Source organism: Anopheles moucheti, chromosome X (genome assembly GCF_943734755.1).
Source record: "Anopheles moucheti chromosome X, idAnoMoucSN_F20_07, whole genome shotgun sequence".
In the NCBI taxonomy this organism is placed as follows: domain Eukaryota; kingdom Metazoa; phylum Arthropoda; class Insecta; order Diptera; family Culicidae; genus Anopheles; species Anopheles moucheti.
The window spans coordinates 3124071-3141053 of NC_069142.1; the positions used below are offsets into that span (position 1 = coordinate 3124071).

Genomic DNA, 16983 nt, shown 5'->3' on the forward strand with positions numbered 1-16983 from the left:
TCTGTTCTTTCTTTCTTGCGCGCACTGTGTTCTTTTTTTTACATCCTCTGCTCTACCTTTATCGGTTTCACGCTACGGTGTTTGCGAATTTCCCGACCTTTCCCGGACGGGTCGGCTTTTTTATGTGTGTGTGTTTTTTCGCTCATGTTCTCATCTGTGTCCCTTTCCCTCGGTCCAGGCAAACTCCCTGAAGCGTCCCTCGTCTGAACCGTCGTACGGTGAGGATGCGCTTGCCGGTGCGGCCGGGATGAAGGCATCAGCGGCAGCAGCCGCCGCAGCCGCCGCAGCCGCCGCCAAGAAGCCCAAGGTCACGAAGAAGAAGAAAAAAAGGGATCCGAACGAGCCGCAGAAGTAAGTTTTATTTGGTGTAGTGCAATTTGTTTCTGTTTTTTTTTGTTCGCCCGTCCCATTTCTGTCCCATTTTCTAGCTTTGGGGCAGCTGTTTTGTGTGTGTGTTTTTTTGCATCTTTTGGCCCACTTTGCATAGTCTCTAACCTGTACATCTGTTCCGGTTGTTTTTCAGACCCGTCTCTGCCTATGCACTGTTTTTCCGCGACACGCAGGCAGCTATAAAAGGCCAAAATCCGAACGCCTCGTTCGGGGAAGTTTCCAAAATCGTTGCCTCCATGTGGGACGTGCTAGCGACGGAGCATAAAAATGTAAGTAATATATAAGCACCGCGTGCTTGCAGCCGGCAAACTGCAGCTCCAAATTCAATCGGAACTAGCAATATGTGTAGTGTTAGCGGTGTGGCAACAGTTAACCTCGCATGCGGTGAAAGTGTGCCGCAACTCATTCCTCACCGAAACCACCTTTCTTCCAGATACCACCGAGACGCGAACCTCTCAACAAAAATATGCTTTTAAATTTCTAATCAACCCCCTCGTATACATCGCAGCCTATTACGTTTATGTGTCCTATTGTTGTTTTGTTTGTTGTTTGCCTGTCTATCGTCTCGCCCCAGCCCGGTTGCTACCAGCACTGCAGCTTCCGTGTGTACCGTACCGGTCTCTCAATCAAGCGTTCGAATTTACGTATACTTTCTTTTTACTCCGACACTGTTCGCGCGTCTTAGTGCTCATTTTCCGTTTTTTCGAAAACCATCAAAATTATCTATGAAGAAAAGAAGGAAAAGGAAAGCAACGAAGATAGAAAACAACTAACAACACCAAATTATCCACTCCTGTAATCTCCATGTGCCGTTTGTGATCAGGGTTTATGGCTGCGTGTGTTTTACGAAAAGTTTCCAGTTTGAGCGGTTACTATATCCTGCTCGGTTGTATAAATAGCATCTTTTTCTTTGAAGTCCGTTGTATTTTTTGTATTGTTACTTTTTGGCGGACTGTGAACATTTGTTTATTTGTGCAAATAAGAAAAGCGCTGCTATAAACTACTGAGCTGTCAAATCCCATACTACTGTGAAACCAACTCAACTGTGAAATTCCAAAAAATGCGTATCTGGAGAACTGCATTTATTGGGTGCATCATAAACACTGTAAATTCACTGTATTATTCGTTTCCGTTCATTTCACTCAGTCTCCTTAACCTTTGCCATAATAATAGCTGAGATAAGAGCTAATCTTCTTTATAGCGCATTCTAAGAGAATTTTGTTTACACACGCAGAATGCTTATTTTCTATCTTGTTGTTAGGTTCTATTGTTTTGCGACTGACTTCTTGTTTGCATTTCCTTACATGCGAAATTTGTCTTCTGTAACTTTCCGCCAGCGTCAAACAAGCGTTTAGAAAACATGGTCCCATAAACAATCCTCCTTCGATGCATGCTACTTCTTGGGGTTACTTAGAGGACCTTATGTTTCGCTTCGTTGGACTGTGTTTGTTGCTATAAATTCAATTAGTCAATGCATTGTCAAAAACATTCATGTAGCATTGATGCATATTCGCTGTGTATGCTGCTATAATAGTGTAATTCAGGAACTTCATGTATAATTTCACGTGATTGAGATATTGGATAAATGTCTACTACGTGACTCTTTGTTGCGCTAGACAGAGATGAATACTTATAGGGTTATAGCAAAGAATTTCATTATTCTTTCCATTTACTTTTGTTTATTCACATGGTTCTCTCATTAAAATTCGATTTGAATTGTTACAGATTTGTTTGTTACGGGTGAAATCAGAGTGAGAAAGAGAAGTTAAATTATCATCAGTTTCATTCTATTCTGCTGTATTCCCGTTTGAGCTGAATCACTCTTGGCTCCTTCAGCCAAGTAGTAGTCGAATAATGAATTCATTTTGTGTTTTTTTTTGTTCCGGGAGCATACTTTCACGGTTTATGTTTTCCTCCATTCGTAGTGGCCGTGTAGTGGGGGGCCTGCATATGAAGCACGCACAAGCGAAGTTCCAGCTCCCCCGAAGGTATATTACTGCAAAACTGTTTACGCAACCATGTACCAAACATAAGGTCCCCAAATGGAGGCGCATCGAACTTGCTCATTGTTTGGCAATAATAGTTTGCAATAGCGGACCCGAACACTAACACGCTCTATCTCGTTTTATAGCAGTCAATCTGTTCCCTCTCTCTCTCTCTCTCTCTCTCTCTCTCTCTCTCTCTCTCTCTCTCTCTCTCTCTTTCTCTCTCTGTCTCTCTCATTTCCAACCACTTCTATTAGGGAGTAGATGTTTTCAAGCAAATATTGATCTATACCGGCATAGCCCGTCGTTCAAGAATATCTTCCCAAATTGGAAGGCTGGGGGGAAAAGATTGAAGATACATCGCCTCTCACACTCACAGTGAGCGAATCCTTTTTCCAAAGAAATGAAATTCAATTGAATTTGCAATAATCTGCTTCACAAGAGCTTCTCATTAGGCGATACGCGCTGGAAGGAAGCATGCCAAGCAGCATCCCCTTCTTCTAATCACCTCTCTCCGTAAAATATCCTTTGCCCCCGAAAGTGGTGTTTCTGTCTCGCTTTCGCCCACAAGAAGCCAGAATGTCTTGAATTGCCAGTGCTACAATTGGAATCCGATTACCCAGTGCTGGGATATACTTTGCCCCACGATTGTTTGTTTCGGAATTAAACAATAACATCAACAATAGCAATAGCAATAACAAATATAACACAACTAAAAAACCTCTCATCAGCTCTGAAAGATATATAACTGATGCTGCATTGATCGAACTTCAACTATAACGGACCGAAACTAACAAATATCCGTTTGGCTTCAGTTAAATTGGCCTTGTTCTGAGCTTGTTCTTTTATTGAATCGAGATGAATAATGGAATCCCATTGCAAGGAAAACGAATGGGTTTGGTGTTGGTAAAAAAAAAACAACAAGCCAAATAGAAAAGTAACGTTTAAAACGCACACGTACAGCACAGCAACAAAAAGATAACAAATATCCCGAAAATGCACTCCTTGCCTCTTGCCATTTTCTGGGCACCCCGATTTCTTGCACAGTAATAGCAGGGTGTATGCAATTTTATTTGCTCTTCTCGTATGTCGTATCGCTCTATATAACATAACGAATTTCTCCCTCCTCCTCAGGTCCTTCATCCTTGAAGGCCCCCCCAAAACCCAACTGCCCCCAATGTCCTTGCGTAGTTGTGTGTCTCTGTGTGTGTGTATGTTGGTTCTTTATGATGAGCTTTATATTGTGAAATTTTCGTTTAAACAACCGGCTCCTCGTGTGCTAGTCGGAAAAAGTCTTACATCATGTTCGCAAGCGAAAACGAAACGAACACCTCGGCTTTCGAGTATAACCGTGGCGAGTAGGGGTGGTGTGTGGTGCGTTTGCTTCTTCTGTTTCTCCAACTCCGGTAGTAGAATGGGGACATGCGCGCGGCACGGGCTACCCATTACACATGTCTCTGTCTCTCTCTGCTTTTCCCTCCCTTTCGTACCACCCTTACTGCCAGTTACCATCCAACGGTGGGATGGATGTTACCGGGTGATGGGCCTGTGGGTGGTTAGTAGTAGCAGATATCTGTTCTTATCCTTGCCTGGAATGCTAGATGGGAAGGGTCGGAGGGAGCTCAGCCAAGAGCACAGAGGACAGCGAGACATACATACAGACACACAAATCGTAGTAGTAGCATCATTCTACTTCGCTCTGTTTGCACCGAGAAACACGGACTATTGGCCCTCTTTTACCTCGCGTACTGTGTACACACAGTGTCACAGTGTACATTCCCATGCAGCGCGCTGCTTTTCCTCCAACTTTTGAAAGGTATTTCATTTCATCCTTTCAGCTGCATCTCGCTCATTCAACTTAGTTTGTGGAGCATACTGGAGCTTTATAGCAGCATTATGTATGCAGCTCAAAACTAAGACAACAAGAAAAAGAGACGTAGAGATACAGAGAGATAAACAGAGAGAGAGAGAGAAGGAGGGAGAGTGATAGAAAGAGAGAGGAAGCGAGAGGGAATGGTATCATTGAGCAGGGTATATGGAGTTGGTTCGTTCGGGATGTCTGTAGAGGAGTGAAAACATTTGCAAAGTTTTTCAATTTAATTTTCAAGATGAGAATCACTCTTTTACTTCCTCATCATTTTGTGTGCGCGAGTTTCAGTTTCATTTCGTTGCCACTCACTTCCATTCCTCGCTCTCTTCGTTTTGGGTCATATTTAGCCATCTGCGTGTGTGTGTGTCTTTTTTGGGTTTTTTGAATTTCCTTTTATGGCTTTATTCTGCATGTCCTTTTGGGCGTATTTTTCCCGCGTATTTTTGGAGTCGCATAATTCCACAATCTTACAATCGAATAGAGTCCCCTAGTGTATTTTCAACAAAAATATATTGTATGTTGTTTTACGATCGATTGCGTGCTGTAATGAGGTTTTATTCGCTGACACGTTCCTATGTTCTGTCATTCGTCTACAGGTGTATAAGAAGAAAACGGAAGCTGCTAAGAAGGACTACTTGAAAGCACTCGCCGCGTATCGAGCGAGTTTAGTGTCAAAGGTAAAGTATCTCATTCCCCTCCGCCGTCATCTTTCATTTGTCTTCATCTTTACTCACTTACCGATTTGGTCTGTAACCGTACAGGGTACTGAAGGGGAACAGCAACAATCACCACAACAATCAATCTATTCCCCACCGCCACAAGCAACGTTGCAACAGAATCAGCAACCGCAGCAGCATCACCATCAGCAGCCGCAGCCGCCACCCCAGCAACAGCATCAACTACAGCCGCAACAGCACACGCAGCAGCATCCCCATCAGCAGCATCCGCATCAGCAGCAGCAACAGCAGAACAATCATCTGGTGAACCACTCGAAGCACTCGCCTCAAAATGGACCCGCCGTTGCGCAAGCCCCCGGTCACCTTCAGCACATGCAGGGACTGCAACAGGCGCAACAGCAGCAGCAACAACAGCAGCAACAACAGCAGCAACAGCAGCAGCAGCAACAACAACAACACTCAAACTATGCACCGTCGTACGCATCGTCGTATAAGCCATCCCAGCAGGTACGCTCATTTCTTCTGCTGTAAAACTTCCTTCGGGGGCAAAAGAACTCTATCCGCTTACGATTTCGCCGGAACATGCGTTAACATGTGTTTTCAACATCAACGAATGCGCTGGTTCCCAGAACATTTGCTCTAGTTTATTATCCTCGATTTAGTGCGCTTCTTGCTTTCGATGTATTAAGTATGTAGAGTATATTGATTTTCCGTTTAGTGGAGTCGAACGTTCATCCTTCCGGGTTTATTCTGTATTTTTAGCTATGAGTTCGTTTTCCTCTATCTTACGAGGATCGTGTGTGCAGTGGAACTGAGTTTTTTTCATATCGGCTATTTTTAAACACTTGCAAACAGTGCCATAAAGCTGTAGAACTGATTTTAAAACTCTCGACGAACTTTATCGAGTTGTTTCGGGGGGTTTCGAATAGTTTCTATTAGTTCCGAATGGATACTAGAATTCTAAATGGAGACTAGCGCCATCTATTGAATGAACCATGTACTACGTACGAGCAAGATCAAAAGTAGACTGTGACTCTCAGTTTTCGTATGTTCTTGATCAAAACTGTTCCAAATTTCATCATTGGACTTGTTTTCTAACTTATCTCCGATTGAAGCAAGTGGGTATACCCACAAAAAAACGTCAATTGAAGCGAATGAAGATTTAAGGCTGCTTCTCTTGGCAATGTATTGCGTATCTGTTTGGTTAGATTTGCGCATACTTTTGTTGTTACACAATGACCGAAGGTATCCCCAAGTCACGGCACCGCTGGCAGATGATTAATGATCGCTGGCAGAAGCAGTAAGGGACCGTTCGTTATGGCAGAGTGACCATCAAAGTAGGGGAAAACGAAATAGTTTTCCGTCAGTATGTATCCGCGACCGTGATGTTTTGTTGCTGAACGATAAAGTTTAATGGCTGCATTAAAATTCAAATCGAAAAGAAATGGATTATAGAAAGATGTAAATGAATTAATGATGGCGACATTGCTGATAGCCAAACTTGCATATTTCATATTCCGGCCGTAAAATTGTTTTGAGTTTTATCGTTCTGTATCCAAATCTAATTTAGTGATGCGATATAATACGACCTTAACCTTAAAGTTCATTCGCCGTCTAGTCATCGAATGTTTGATCCCTTTACTGATCAAAAAACTATAACCTCCAATTTGTGATTAATTTGGGAAAATATTGAAACTTTTTGGGCATTCGGTTTTGCGGCTAATACGATCAAGTGTTATTCGTTTAGCTTTCCTTCCTTTTTTTTAAATTGTGCTAAGAAACCCAATGCCCCGAACATCACAAATGTCACGCGAGGATGACGTATGAATACACGATCGAAATAGAACTGTAGTTTGTTCTCTTCCCTCTAGCCCATGCTGTAGCTCTTTGTTATTTTGTCTCTATCTTCTGTCTTGCTCTTCCACGCCCTTGCAATGTGCTAGAATAGTTGATATGAAAGTGAATCCATTTGCGAAATCGCTCATTTTTATCGTAAATAATTTAATGAACCTCGTCATTAAAGAGAATAGAAGATGAAACATTATTTTATGCATTCATATATGCATGGCTGCTTTTGAGAGGAGAAGTTTAGCGGGTGGAGGACAGGATGCTGTACCATGTGCACCTGTAATACGGCAAACCTTCTTCCAGCTTCGTTGTCCCGATCCTTCGTCCCTGTACATTTAATAGTGTAGGATATCTTTCGCGCGTGTTCCTTTTTGTGTTTGTGTGTAATTTCAGTAACCCACACACCAAGCCCCGTATTGCTCTCGCTATTATACTATTGCGCATCACTGTATGTCAATATTTGAATAACAGATATGAACGTAATGACGACGATGATGATATCTATTTATATTTTTCTACCATTTGGTTTGGAGGATTCCTTATGCAAACATGCAGTATATGGTTGTTTTTTCTCAATGAAAGGAATAAATAATATCCACCCGAAATGGGATTACGATATTTCCTTTCCTGATCACTTAACGGTCCAGGAACTTTGCATTAGTGATCGAGGTGTAGTTTTTTGCTGATTGTTCTCAAAATAATTGTCTTAAATTTTATGTATAGCACACCATAAGAGAGGAAATTAAATTTTGGATCGAAAATCGACAGCAAAATTCCTCGTCTTTGCCACAGGATAGCAGAATTTGTTATCTTTCACGCAGCTGATTGATTTTGTTCGTTTTTTTTAACGTCAATCGCTGGCTGTCAACAATTGATGAACCGGATGAATACATTTCCATATTCATTCACTCCATTCCATCACTAAAAATGCCTTAGACATGCTAAATCTTTCATTTGGGATTATTCATTATGCAGCAGTTCATTGCATCTGCTTGTTATACTATTTTGTCAACAAAGATTGCCCAAGTCTTGTGTTCACGGTTCAACTCTCGTATTTAACGGGAACACATTTCCTTTTGTGTTATCTCACTTTACTGCTGCCGTTACGGCTTAATGGTGGGGAAAGTTGTCTAAAATTCAAACAGCAGATAAGAAACTGTCCATTGCCGTACTTCTTTTTTCCTATTTCCGTGTTTGGTGTTAAGAGATACTTTTGTTTGGTAGGAAAAAAAACCTCTGTACATCCAGTGCGATTGTGGAACAGCGCATTTCCGTAAAAAACAAACAAAACATCTCTGAAGTGAACACTATGGTTGTCTTTCGAGGTATAACAGTGTACCTCTCCACGCCTTGACACTCACCACTTGCCAGCCAGTCAGCACGCAGTTGCCACATGCCATCAAAAACGTAATATTTTAGAATTACCGAATGAATTCAAATAGTAATAAAACAGCAGATTAAATAAATCAAAATACATTCTTTGATGGCATGGAAGAGATCCCGGAATGGCATTATATCGCAAACAGAGCAAGGGGGGTAGCGGTTGATAGATATAAGCCTGAATGCAATGCCATACACTGTATGCAGGAAAGAGAGGCAGCTCATAAGTGTGAAAGAGAGAACGAAAAGATAGAGAGAGCGAATGAAGAGCTGGAGGACGATGGGTGTATGGTAGAAGGAAAAGGCATGCTTGAAGGTTGAAAATGGAAGTAAAATTGAAAATGTTGTTTGTGGATGCCTTCACCTTCCCAATACAACTACATTCTCCCCTCCCAGTGGTCTTGCGTCGCGTGCCTATATAACGCTTGTTTGTGTGTATGTTTGTCTTTAAATGGAGTTTCCATTTAATTTTCGAGCACATGATATAAAATTACCATCCCATATAGAAAAGACCTTCGATGGGCGCGTGGTTAAGAAAGAGAGGGAGTATGAGAAAAGAGAAACAGAGATAGAGAGATAGAAAAAGAGAGGGAGAGCAAATATGCTACAAATGAAATATATAACGACGTATCGTAGTGTGTGCGTTCGTGTACACACTGTTTGCTCGTGTAACAGTATTGTGAAATGGGCGGCATTTGGAAGTGTGCGTACGATAATAGTATTCCTTTCCTACACATACCAAACACAGCGAGTGGTGTTGGTGCGCTCTGTCAAATACGAGCCGTAAACCGTACTCTGTCAGAAATGTCGTGGCCGTCTCGCTAAGAACGCGTTGCGCGTTTTCCTGTATCGTCGTTCTTCTCGTGTCCGCGTTTCGAGAGTTTTTTTTCTTCCTTCTATACGCGTATCGTTTAGCGTCCGTGAAGCCGGTAACGTTTCGTGCGAATGTTGTGAATAATCGGGCCGGCTAGTGCAATATTCTTTCACTGGTTTGCCGTTACGGGTGAGTGCGCATTCGGCAAAATGCTATCCCGAAACAGTAGCAATTGGCAGCCAATGTGTGTTAACATTGTCGGATTACATGTTAATATGCATTCGTTTACGTGTCTATGGCATAAAGCGGAAATGTAATGTTATGGGACTTTGTGTTGAAAAATTAATAAGGTTATATTTCTATAGAGTTTACGAAGTTTGACAATTGGTGCATACCCTGGCTGGAGTATTGGTTATTAGGCTTTCCTTTCTCCCATCTGTTTGGCCTTCGCCTTTCTAGGCACATATGCGTGCATGAGAGAGCAATTTCAACAAGCAACCATCTCAAACCGGTCTCTTTTCTGTGGCGGTGCGGTCGCTGAATCATCAGTGACGCTCACAGCAAGTTCACACGACAGTTTGACAGCAGGCGTTGCTATAATTGTTGGCTCACAGCCTATCCAATCGTGTCTGGACAAACCGCGTCAGATGGCTTGATATCCGTTGAAATGGCTTTGTCGTCGTTGCGTTTGTTGTTTTATGTCCATTCTACATTGTTACTCAAACTTAGTCAAAGTTTGGTGTAATTTACTCTTTAAACTTTGATAAAACATCATTCGTAAATACGTAATCGAGCATGCATGATTTCGATTTGCTTAGGGCAGTCGTTTATTTGTCAGTGATGCGATTTGTTTACTTATAAAGTTGTTTTCATATAAAATCGGTGATACGTTATTAGAAAATAATTTACTCGTTCGAATATTTGAATTTTAAAGAAATAACACGAAATTTATTGATGATTCTTTCCGTTGCGTTTTTACAGTAGCGGATACCATCTATCTGCCAATCGCCCTGCCAGACCCCTGTTAGGCAGATAGACGAAAAAATCGTGTGGCAGAATCGGTCTGGTCTAACACGCATAGCTGGTAATCTCGGGTCGTATAATAGCGTATCTCGGGTACTGCCTGTATGCGGATTTTATCCGGTTTATAGCGGTCCGTTCGGAAGACTGCCTGTCCAGCAATATGGCAGAAACAGTCGCCTCAAAGACGTATATTGGAACCAAGAGAATGCGCACTAGCGAGCTGCTCTGCAAGAGTTTTTGGGAGCAGCCAAAGTGGCCCGGTCAGAGGAACAGACCAAGGGTGGTACAGACTTAGGCCTACCCCTTGATCACTTTCCAGAAGGCCGAGAACCTCTCATCCAACTGTACCATGGATGGCTTTTGGGAGGGACATGCTACCGTTTTTATTCCATTTTATGGACGCGTCTCCATCTGTCGATTTGTGTGTGTGATTTGGTATGAATCTCACAGCAGGCGTCATCTCAAAGAATCTAATTTTACTCGTTCGATCCTGCATAGGCTACCTCGCTAACTTCTTGTTTAATATGCATGATTGTCCCTAGGTGGCGCATTTTGTGCCCTAGCTAACATTTTACATATCTTCCCAGGGCGCTTTGGTCGCCACAAATCGAATCGTCAATCAACTGAACCAACGCAAACAACTATAAACCCTGCGTCACTCTGACGATCTCATGTCTTCGCTATGAAGTATTGAATTTTATCAAGGTAGTAATCTTCTTTTTTCGTTACATTACCCGACCAGGCTATGATGCAAATGTCGCATACGCATCAGAATCTACATCCTGGACAGCAGCAGCAGCAACACCAAAACACCGCATCACACATTCACGGACCCATGATACAGATGAATTCGCAACAGCAGCAACAGCAACAGCAGATGCTATCGCATCAACAGCAGCAACAGCCGCACATGAGCATGGCCCAACAGCAGCACCCATCGATGATGAACTTGCCGATGGCCGGTCAACAACACTACATGAACCAGCAGGTTAGTTTCTGGTCTGGCTGTAGCGTCTAGTGTTTCATCATCATTCCTCCCAGCAAAATACTGGCCTTGGTTTGGTATTTATTGCTTTTCATCTGCTCCATTTTGGTGTTTTGGTTGTTTTAATGTTTCTTTTTTCTAATTTTTAGTATATATTATTATATCAACGTTTTAAAAATGATGTATAAATTACACGGAGATATCCCTTTCGAACAAAGGAGTCGTGTTTGGCTTTTAAATCAGAAGATTTGCGTTTGTCTATTTGATTGTTATTAATGATGCAATAATGCATTTGTTGTGACATTCAAATCATCTATCGACATACACAAACACTTGTCCTATCTCTTCACTACCATCCATGTAACCTCACCCATTAATCCGCGTTTGGAATGTCACGAAAGTTTTCTCTTTTTGCCTATTAACGTAAAACAATGATCCCAAAATAAACAAAGCTACTAAGATTTTATTGCAGATTTAAATTTTACTATCTGTTTGTATTTTTTCTTCTCTGTTTCCGCTTTGTTTGATCGTCTAGTTTTATTTTCAATTTAATTATTCTGCTTTATGGATTTAGCTTTCGAATTATTTACAAGCTTCGTATTATTTCTCAAACCCATCAATACCTTCTTTGCTTACCACTGCCTCGGCTAGCAATAAAAAAATCCTGTCAATAGCCGTTCGTTCTCTGTGTGGTGATAAATAACGCAACCAGTATTCTTTTGCTTACCATTGCAGCACTTTCCATTAAGCTTCAACATATTTTAGGGCACATATGGCACAGATGCTGCCCACGTTGATATTCGGAGCCGAACAGCGTCCCATAGAGTTGCGACATATTCCCGTTAAAATCGCATCCAAATGAGGAATCTGCTAGGGAAGAAAAATATTAGACAGGGAGGCAGGGAGGAAGGAAACAAACAAACGAAAGGAAGTTTAACAAACGACGATTAGGAAGAGTTATACATTTATACACGCTAATATAACATAAATGATAATATCGCATTACAGCCAAACTAAAATTAACTATACAGCAAAGCACATACAAATTCACAAAATGTATAATGAATGTACATTGAAACTATTGTCGTACACATATGTTATTTTGTAGTTTGTTTAGTTTAATGTTTTTTTCTATAAATGATAATCCTTTTTTAAGTTAGATATATTTGATCGAGTTTCTGGAAGGAGGGAAGAAATGGATAGGTAAAAAAGGTTATACATAACATTAAGTGTACTTTAATTTGACACCGATCACAAACATACGTATATATATATACATATAAAATAATGTATATATGTATATTATTTTATATATATATACATATATATATAATGATAATAATGAAGAAGAATTAGATAGTGGGCAGACTTTTGCGCTGCTTGTTAATTTGAAATAAAACAAGGTGTAAATATACATAGACAGAGCCACATTAGGTATAGAATAAAAAGGATGCATCTCTCGATTGACAAACCGACGAAGTCAGACCTCGATCGGGGATGTAAACATTCGGCAAAAGCTTCGGTACGAAGCCAATCCTAGTAATGTTTGCTATTGACTTTAGCATGTCAATAGATAGCGGACGCGTAGAAGCGGTCTGCATTAAAAACTTAGTGACTTACGACCAGCTTCAACCAGTGTCCTAAGAAGAGAGCGTGTAGTGTTAGGTAAGAAGTTAGACAAAAAAACCAGCTCGAGCAAATCAGTTGGATGAAGATAACGCAGTGTGGTCCGAACTCTATGTTACGCTGTTTCGCTTCAAAAGTAACGACACTGTGTTGCACAGAGTCGCTATAAGGGCAGCGCACTTTTGGCAATGCGCGTGTGTGCATTGCATGTGTATGTGTGTGTGTGTTTGCATTTCATGCTTTAGAAACAGAGAGAGAGTGTGTTGATAGAGGAAATGAGGTGGTAACATAGTTAAGCGTAGAGCGAAGACTAAACCAGAAAGACAAGAGAGCATATTTTGGTGTAATCATACTGAGCAAACATTCACACACATACAAAAATTATTATATATATATAAAATGACTAAATTGTAACCAATCGAAGAAATAGTTAAGACTTTGTAAAAGGCATTGTAAACAGTACGAATAGACACTAGGCTCGATTGAAAATGACGGTAATAGGAACTTGCTTGTGGGGGAGGGCCGCAAAGGTTGACACGGACAAGGAAGTGTGGTATGAAGCGATGGAAACTTTAATCCCATTTTCTACCGTCCACCCTCCTCCACCATGATGTTCCTTTGGTTAAGTTGAAACCAGAATTGTCCATGTATATAATAATAAATACACACATACACACACACACATACATACGCACGCACACACTCATACGATACATGAAACATCTATATTTTCGGTGTAACAAAAAAACAAACAAACCCCAAACTACACAAAATTATCCACATACGATAATGCGATTTATGAAACGTACATCATTCTCTAACTTCTCGGACGTAATTTGTTCTCCTGGTGGGTTTTGTTTTAATAATTATAACTACATAGCACACCGAACAGTTTTTTTTTTCATTGAACCAAACAAACACACGAATACATACCAACAAACACACTCACATTAATACTAAAATATACACATTTTAAATGGTATACTCCAGATAAGTAAGACAAAAAAAAAAGAATGATTAACTTCACAATACTGTGTAAAACAATTTTTCCTCGAAACAATCAAACAGAGGAATAAAAAACGCAGAAAACTCAAGACGACTCCCCCCCTCTCTTCTAAATTCATTTTATTGATTTCCTTACTTCTCGGTCCTCTGCTAGCAAAAGAACAACAGCAAACAAGCGTGAATAAAAACACAACAAGAAGAGGGAAAAAAACAAACGAAAGAAGTGTGATTCCCCAGGAAATGTGTGTTAATTTGAAATGTCAACTAAAAATTTTCATAAGGGAAAAGAAATGTAGAAATGAATTAGGCACCTGAACTATAAAAAAAGAAAGTCGGGACACAGAACACAATAATGAATAGCTAGAGACCCGGGGAAGAGTGTGTGGGGGAGAGCGCGGAGTGATCGGGAGGGGAGAATCCTTTCCTCCTCCCTCACCCAGACAACGGATTCATCCCTAGAGCGAAATGAATCTATTTACATTTTTTACTTAGTAAACGGTACGATCCTATTTGTTTTCTAGTGCGGATTCAGTGCAAAATTTTATATCTGTTTCATGATTAATGTTGAAGAAATACATAGTGTACAATACATACATGCGTTTGTTTAATGGCGTTTACTGGGACAGTGTACGGCTGTTCCTGTTTGGTTATTTTCTTCATTTTGTTTTCTCCCTCTCTTTCAACCATACGGTTACAACGTGGATTTTGCGTTGTGTTTTTCAATGCGGTGTAGTTTCATGGCTGTAGAATTTCAAGTATAATGAATTTCTTTCCACAGGGCGGTGCGTTATGTTTTTTTGTGTTTTTAGTGAGAAAAAAACTTCCTAGTATACACGGTGTAAAGCATTATTTCTCCAGCAGTCTGCCATTACGTTACGTACGTACGTTACGTAACATAACGTGCGTTACAATTCCTTCTAATCGCTCACCCATTACCCAAAACACTTGTATACCGTCATACACCCGCACCCACGTTCACATGTTGCTCCATTTGCAGCGCAATCTTGGCGTCAACATGGCGATTTACGTGATAAATGCCTCCTTGCTTGATGGCTTCGTTTTGTCCCGGTTTCGTTTCAGATACCCCACCAGCAATTACAGCAGATGCAACAGCAACAACAGTTCCAGCAGCAACAGCAGCAGCTACAGGAGCAACAGTTTAAGCAGCACATCAAGCAGGATCAGCCGTTGCATCAAGAGCAACAGCTGCACCATCAGCAACAACAACAGATGCACCAGCCGCATCACGACCAGCAGATGCATCATCAGCAACAGCAGCAGGATCCGTTGATGCACCAGCAACAAATGCAGCACATGCAGATGCAGGGTGGTACAATGTCCTCACAGACTTCAGTTGTGGACGATCTCATGGGGACACAGCAGCACCAGCAGCAGCAGCAGCAGCAGCAGCATCATGAACAGCTACAGTCGACATTACCAGTGGTGGCGCAGCGCTCTTGTTCGTCCAAACTCGAGCCATTGAAACCGGAGATTACCGAACAGCGGTGCATTAGACAGGGTTGCAACAATCTGGCGATCGAAAACCCGGACTGGGAGGATGAGTATTGCAGCCAGGAGTGTGTCGTGGCTCACTGTCGGTTAGTAAACTGTAGTGCTAAACATATAAAGATGACTTCTAACCACTAGATCGTTTATTCTTACATTGCAGTGCTGTGTTTGCAATCTTTCAAAAGGATTGCCTGCAAGGAAGTGGCCCTTCGCAACAGCAGCAGCAGCAGTCATTACCCACCGTCAAATAGACGCCTGCAGACCTAAAGACCTATAGAGGACATCCCTCCTCTCCCCTGTGCAAGCTAGCACATACCATTAAACTTTTACACCGTTTCTCGGGTCAGGTTGGGTTTAATCTCCGTTAATTTGGAACCTCTTGAGCTGATGGTCAGTTCCTCACGGAGGATAATCCTACCGGGGCCCGGCAAATGGTGTATTAACTAGATAATAATAGTGGCGAAGACGAAGAAACATAATTGTTAATACGAATAATGAATTCATAGCAAGCAAATACACGCTACGGTTGTAAATGCGTGCACCATGATAATAATGAGTAGCTCGGAAAGACGTCGGAAGAATTGAAGACATAATTGTAGTGTCTTGAAATAAATACGTCTCACTAGTGTGGTGGTCTACATGCAACAGTCTTCTTTACTGTTCTCTCGGCCATCAGTTCTCAACTAACATAACAAGGTCTATACATCCGGGTTGCTACAATACAATGATTAAGAAGTTCCCGAATATACAAAACAACTTGCGGATTTTGATGAAGAGGAAGTTCTTTTTGTTTTTTGTGAATTGATATTGGTGATTTTTAATCTATGGTATATTTCCCATTAGTTTGGAGACACTATCTTCTCCGAACAGTGAAAGAGCTTCCGTTCCCGGGGGTTTTCGGCCGATGTACTGTTTGTTGTTGTTTTATCTCGTTTTGAAAGCTATGCATTACGAGTTGCGTTTTTTATCTAATACCTGCATAGGTCATTTATATGTAATTACGACGGCCCTGCCGAATGTTGGGCAGTGGTCTATTTTGTAAATGAACGGACGACACCGCCACATACATCACCCTGTCTCAATAAGGTGATTAATTTGATCTTGTGCTACCATGTGAACAGACCGATCCCACTTCATATTTGAAGGAGTGGTGCCATATAGGGAAAACAAATTGTACCAGAAGAATAAAATTAAAAGACAGACAGAACTATCAAATTAAATAAAAAAAAACCAATTATATATAAAGGGTCCGTGCTAGTTCTGTTTGAATCGATTCAAGAAAAAGCTCCGACGTCGTAAACGTTGTAAATGGAACAGAAATTAATAAACAAACAATAGCTATGGAGACGATACTGTCCATTACGATTATGGTGCATCACAAATCGTGGTGAATGTTTGATTATTTAATTTGTATCTGTGGCATAGCCGCCAAGTGGCAGACGTATTGACATGTTTTGTTTTAATGTTTTGTTGAACAACGTCCACTTGTCGAGTTGGATTTTGCCAAGCGCTAGCCTTATTTGTAGCAGGAGTAATCTGTGTTTAGCCCATCCGTAAGATGTCGCATGTAATATGGCTGACGAAATGACACGGCGGGGGTGAACATTGAAAAGAGCCAAATTGAAAATAAACCCAACGACGCTGTAAGAAAGTGCATCAGCGGAATGGCGTCGTTCGTTCACGAAGTAACTCACTTGTAAATTGTCTTATAATGTGAACGATAAACGCGATTTTGTAATTTCCATTCATCAGAACAGCAACAGAATATAAGCTCATTGGCAGACACACACAGCGAATGTGAGCACATAGTTGCACCAACAATAAACAAAAACCTACACATTCATAATTTTGTTCATTTGTTGTCTATTATT

At 41.1% G+C, this 16983-nt stretch overlaps 1 protein-coding gene across 2 annotated transcripts in view; it reads left to right on the forward strand.

The window, feature by feature from the left end:
- LOC128307463 (TOX high mobility group box family member 3-like) overlaps positions 1-16944 on the forward strand; it is a 40355-nt gene extending 23411 nt beyond the window's left edge. For both annotated transcript variants that reach the window (XM_053045323.1, XM_053045322.1), the window contains 7 exons: positions 179-351; positions 524-659; positions 4842-4922; positions 5007-5429; positions 10730-10975; positions 14684-15201; positions 15273-16944. In XM_053045323.1, coding sequence (XP_052901283.1) covers positions 179-351; positions 524-659; positions 4842-4922; positions 5007-5429; positions 10730-10975; positions 14684-15201; positions 15273-15363 — 1668 coding nt within the window. In that variant the 3' untranslated portion in view covers positions 15364-16944. The remainder of the gene's footprint in view (positions 1-178; positions 352-523; positions 660-4841; positions 4923-5006; positions 5430-10729; positions 10976-14683; positions 15202-15272) is intronic.
- Positions 16945-16983: the final 39 nt, after the last annotated feature.